We start from the raw sequence: 5,797 nt of genomic DNA, 5'->3' as shown, positions 1-5,797 counted from the left end.
ATTCAGGCACCTACATTCACTGAAGTATCCTATAGCATCCTTCTACCATTAGGTGCTACTCACTGAGCATGTTTACAGTGTTTACTTTTTGACCTCTTATGTCCTTAGTCTGTTTTTAATAACTCAGCTTAACCAGGGCCTAGATCGTGCTGTTAGACTGCGGCAACGCCTCTCTTTGAGTATTTATGGTACAGTACTGAGCACATAGCAAGTTTTTTAAGTTCAGGCACTTCTAAGTATGTTGTTTCGATAGTAAACCCCAAAACAAGGGCAAGCAGTGCCCCAATCTAGAAAGCAAGAGGGAGACATATGGAGGGCTTGTGACACTCCCTCTGCATAAAGCGCAGAATACACAAATGACATGACACAAGGTTGTGAGGTTGGCAGAGCAGCCTGGCTGCCATAGCACTCTTCAAAGAAGAAAAACAAAACAGAAAAAAAAAAATCCCCAGCCGTGGCGGGGGTGCAGAGGCAGGCAGCACGGGCAGAGGGGAAGGAGCCGGCCTGCCCTGGCCCAGAGCCTGCATGGCGCCGGGCCCTCAGGGCGCGGCCTGCAATCACTGCCGAGACAGTGACCAGCCTCAAGCGGCCTTTCGGGCTGCGCCACACGCGGGGGGCGAGCAGGGGAGCCGGGAGGCTGGGCCCGGTCGCACCGCCGCCAGCGCCGCCGCCATCCCCGCGCACCCCGGCCACAGGGCCGCCAACGGCTCAACTGCCCCACCCGCCGCAGCCGCCCGCTGGCGCTAGCCAGAGGCGCGCGCCGCGGGGGGGGGAAGGAGAAGGGGGGGAAGCGTGCGCGAGCGGCGGCACCGCGCTCCCTCCACCTGCCCCCCCCCCACCGCGTGCCCGCGCGCCCCCGCCTGCGTGCGCGCGTGCGCGCGCGCGCCCTGCTCCGTGACCCATTTCACTGAACAAAGGATTTTGCTGGAATCTCAGCGCTAGACCTAAAATGGCGCCGGCGCGCCCGCCCTCCCCCGCCCACCTCGCAGGCACCATAGAGACAGGGCTGGGCGGGGCGGCTAGAGCGGCCCCTCCGCGCGCCTTCTCTACGCGGCCGTAGTTCCGGCTCGCTGGTGCGAGGAGGGGGCGGGGGCCGAGGAGGGCGCTGCGAACCACATCATGGCGGGCGAGGGCGACTCTGAGCCGGAGAAGGTAATGGCGGGCGCGGGGGAGGCGGGGGCCTCCCGCCGCGCGCCGGCACGGCCTGTGCCCCTCCCCCACCCCTTTCCTGAGCTGCGAGGGGCGCTGCCCCCCCTCACCCCGACCTTTCCCAACGGCCAGCCCCGTCCGCCGCTCATTTTAGCCGGGCGGGAGCGGGCAAGCGGCGGCGGCTGGAGCCGGGGCCGGGGCCGCGGCCGCCCGAGGGAGCCGCGCCGGCAGCTCGCCCCGCGTGGCCCCGCCCCGCCGGTGTGGGCGGTGGGGAAGCCCCGGCAAGCGCGGCCGCCGCCGGCCGAGCGCGGGAGGCCGCCCCAGGGGCCGGGCCCGGGCCAGCCCCGGTGGGGGGCGCCGCTCTCTTCCGCGGCGGGCGGCACCGTTGTGTTTACGCGGGCCCATTAGATCTGTTGCGTATATATAAAAAACAGGAGATTCTGGTTACATGGGGCCTTTCGCGCGTTTTAATATTTCATTGCCAGTGCCATTATTCTGTGGGTGGCCAGCCCGGTGCAGGATACTTACAGGTTTAGGTTATTTTACACCGGTTGTGTGAACTGCCACTGTTATCTGCTCTGTTAAAAGGCTTCTTTGTTGCTGTGGAAATAATTATGGAATGAGATATGAAAAATGATACTTCAGGTGACAGAATTAAGGCTCTGTATGGCTAATTAGGACCTTTCTTTTTTCCACAGACTCTTTTACAGGGACTTTCTCTTTTGGGGTGAAACACTGTGGTGACATTGTAGCCTTTGCAATACCAATAGGTAGAATTGTAACAAATGATTTCAACTATAGCAACAGGTGAAACACTATTTTAAAAGTATGCATCATGCAGCACAGATGTAGCATGGGTACCTTAGCCAACAACAGCAACATATCAAATGACTTCTTCCATATAAGAGTACTTGAAATTATTCATGAGGAGATTAGACCAATATAGACCAAATCCTTTTTGTCTCATTTGTACAAAGGGATTGTGTTGAAACAGCTGATGGTTGTCCACAAAGAGTATACATATAATTATTGATGGGGATATTCCATACTTGCATACAAATCCAGCTGTTGTGAAGTGCTTGCCATCCCTAATGCCAGTCAAACATATTTCACAATAATTTGTCTCCCAGAGTCAGCTACTCTTCACATATGCTTTACTGCAGCATTGTCTAGAACACCCACTTTGTCCAAGTACAGTATCTTTACAAAAAAATTACAACCATTTAAAAATCATCTTTCTAGATTTTAGTTGATATTGTTGCACACATGGTATATGATGGTCTGAAGACTTAAACGCAACAAAATGGAGGAAGACAGAATTCTTACACTGTCACTGACAAAAGAATTGTTTGCAGAAGGAAATGCAGATGTTATTCCCATTCAGCCACCTTAACTCTGACACATGTCCTCTTGAAGCCTTCTTATATGTAGCTTCCTGTTCCTGCTTGTGGTGCAAACGCACTTTTATAAGGATGTTTGTCAGGTGGGAAATAGGAGTTGTATTGAGGTTAGAAAGCTTATATTGTATTAAAGCCAGTATGATCACCTCTGAAATAAAAAATGTATTTGTCAGTCCAGAGTTGGGTTTATGAATGCTGCTTGTAATTGCTGTTTGAGAATTTAATAGAAAATTGGTAGATATAAGTTAGGATAGATTATAAATGTAGGGCAGGATATGAAATAATTGAGTAATTTTTACTAGTAGGTTTACTTAAAAATTAAAGTGTTGTGTATAGATGAATTTCTGTGCAAAATACCTATACATAGCCTATACATAGGATTAGTTAAAAATTACTGGTTTAAAAATGTTTTTATTCTTTGCTCAGTTTAAGGTTTCTCTAGTACATATGCATTTTCCAGTAGGTTTTTTTTCACTTTTTTAAAGCACATTTGCCTTTTCAGGTGTTAAAATTACATGGTATAACTAACTGCATAATGGATTGTAACTTTACCTGTTTGTTGTGATGTATGTTGTTTTTAAGCAAAGATGTTAAATTCCTAAGGGTTTTCTCCCTTCCTTCTTTTGGGAATGTAAAGGAAGAAAGGAGGTAGTTCTTTTATAATCTTAAAAAGGAAGGATGGATCACCAGATTTATACAAAATGATGTCCATAAATCAACTGTTAATTCCTTTGAAACTATTCTTGACACAGCTGTCCAAGTTTGCTATGTATGGTAATCTTCTGCTCTAATACAATCTTGAGTATTTATTTTTGACTACTAAGAGTACAGGTCAGTTTAACAATGAAGTTGGCATCACAGACTTCTACAAAAGTAATTTTTTTTTTAATTTATGTAATAAGATAGTTGACATACCATTAGTTTTATATGGCTGTGCTTTATCTATGCAGGTACAAATGCAATTGAAACTAATAAAGTGACAAAGTTAAGGCAGAGCAGAAATCAAGGTAACTTATGTGTAATAACTCAGAAGATAACCTTTCTTATTATTTTGCTAAAATACTAGAAAGGGGAATGCAAGGTGTGTTCCAGTATAGCTTTTATATATTAAGCTAAATCATAAATGTTTTTGTAATTAGATTTTTTTTTTCTTATAGTCCTTTAAACTCCTAGGGTTCCTTGATGTTAAAAATGTCCCATGCGCACGAGAATCAGTACTCTATGGCTCACTGGGATCTTTAGTTTTGGGTCTCGGACATTTTTTAGCAACCAGTAAGTACTTCTTCCTTCTCTTTTTCCTGTGTTCATTTGTAAGGAGAAATTTGTTCCTGTTTGCTGTTTGGTATTTATTCTCATAATGGGAACCAGTGGGAACCCAAGTCACCCAAGTTTCTTTCTCTGATTTTTGAAAGAATTTTTGTTTTTCTTTCAGGTAGAGTTAGAAGATCTTGTGACTTTGCAGTTGGTGGCTTTATTTTCACAATGTTAGGATGCTGGTATGTAAAATGTTTCTTGAATTTTGACAGACCTGTGTTGGCAGCTTTGTACAACATGATCCACTTTTGACCTTTCACGCTTTTCCTGGAACACCATAAAAGACTTGTCTAGCAAAGTGTCCTCTCCCTTCTCCCAAAAAATATTTTTAAGGAGAAAGAGTTAAATGACCTTGACTTTTTATGTTAATATTGTATTTCAGAAAACTTGCTATATTTTTCTTGAAGCCTAAGAGATAAAACAACCCAGTTGTTCTTTCCTTCTTTCTTCATTCTTTCTTTTTTTTTCCTTCATATGTACCATCCTTCCATCCTAATTATAAAGGCAGCATGCTCAATGTTCATGAGATTAAGAATCAAATTATAGAAATGAGTATTTTTCATTGGACATGTGTCTCAGTCTCCTAAGTGGTGCACAGTCTTTGCCTTAGAGAAGCATCATTTATCCACATTATTTCATAGTTAATTTTATTGGCATTACTGTATGTGTTTTCAACTTTTAAACTGGTTGAATAACTCTAATTTGATATTGTCACTAATATGAAGCAGGGAATCACGTTTTCTTTCCCCCTCTCTCTTAGGTTTTATTGCAGGTACAATTTTGCCCAACACAGGATCCGGCAAAGAATGCTTAGAGAAGGAATGAAAAACAAAATTTTATTTGAAGGCAGTTCTCTTGATCCAGAAAGAAAACAAACTGGCAATGAAAGAAGCAATTCATAGTCTGCTATAGAGGAATCTGTGGTCTAATACAGTTTTGGGGGAAGGTGGTCCAAAAATGGCAGTCTTCCCTGTAAACGTGGGAGGTGACTGAGACTGATAAATCATGCTGTTTTTCCTAGCAAATTCAAGTAAGAAACTCATAATGAATCTGTTAAATCAGTATACAAGCCTTTCTTTGTTTCATGTATGTATATATGACTATGTACACAGTTAGGAATGACCTCCTTGGTTTTGGCCTGTTAAACATTTGGGAACCGATATGTTCTGTTGCAGGCTCTCAAAGGATTAATGACAGTGGTTTTGGACTACTTTAACTTTTATTATAAGCAGAATGGTTCATTTTAGCAAAGTTGTAATTACATCTCATTTAAATATAGGAAAATATTTTCATCAGCTGTTCTTTGAGTAAATGTATCCTTCAGTGCTACTGTTCACTATGCTGTTTTTAAAACAGGAACATTTAAACGGTAGGTGAATACTTTGCTTGTGCAAGATGGGTAATATCAGTAGCCTTCTTAAGATTTCAACTGCAGTGTAGTGGGCAACTTCAGATAGTTTATATACACTGTGAAATTGAAAAAAATTCCATCGTTGTTCTTTCTGTGTGAAACTAAGAATAAATCACTTGCACTTCAGGAGGAGTCTAAGCTATTTATGTAACTCATTTTTTCATTTAATTAAAATCCTGTTCTTCTGTTTAAAACACTTCCTTACACTACTGTCTGCTGTTTAGTTGGTGAAATAATGGTGAAATACTTATTTACATTATTTAATAAATAGTAATGGTCAGTTGTTTGTTTGAAAAAATCATGTGCTACTTGTATATTTTGCTATAAGTCTTTAGTTAAAAGAAATATTGCTATATAATTTCAAGGAAACATTCTCTTATTTGGAAATACTGTGTTATCTAATTGTATATTGGTAAAAAGGTGAGTGATGACATAGTATTCCTTTGCTTGTATACTTCTGTCTACACCAGTGAGATAGGGTATTTATTATTTTCACAGAATGACTTCAATTAGATTTCAAAAT

General features: G+C 42.9%; 1 protein-coding gene across 2 annotated transcripts; it reads left to right on the top strand.

Annotated features, from left to right (window-relative positions):
- The first annotated feature begins 1,050 nt into the window (after window positions 1-1,050).
- On the top strand, window positions 1,051-5,470 carry COX20 (cytochrome c oxidase assembly factor COX20). Of its 2 annotated transcripts, none has more exons than XM_067293333.1 (4): window positions 1,051-1,152; window positions 3,707-3,821; window positions 3,982-4,045; window positions 4,624-5,470. In XM_067293333.1, the coding sequence occupies exons 1-4, from the start codon at window positions 1,120-1,122 to the stop codon at window positions 4,763-4,765; spliced, it is 354 nt and encodes a 117-aa protein (XP_067149434.1). In that variant the 5' UTR covers window positions 1,051-1,119; the 3' UTR covers window positions 4,766-5,470. The 2 variants fall into 2 exon arrangements, with proteins under 2 accessions (XP_067149434.1, XP_013799425.1); XM_013943971.2 differs by lacking the exon at window positions 1,051-1,152 and adding an exon at window positions 1,572-1,794.
- The last annotated feature ends 327 nt before the right edge of the window (window positions 5,471-5,797 follow it).

The sequence above is a fragment of the Apteryx mantelli genome, chromosome 3 (genome assembly GCF_036417845.1).
Source record: "Apteryx mantelli isolate bAptMan1 chromosome 3, bAptMan1.hap1, whole genome shotgun sequence".
NCBI lineage: Eukaryota > Metazoa > Chordata > Aves > Apterygiformes > Apterygidae > Apteryx > Apteryx mantelli.
The sequence above is the reverse complement of the archived record's forward strand: the minus strand, read 5'-3'. Positions and strand labels throughout refer to the sequence as shown.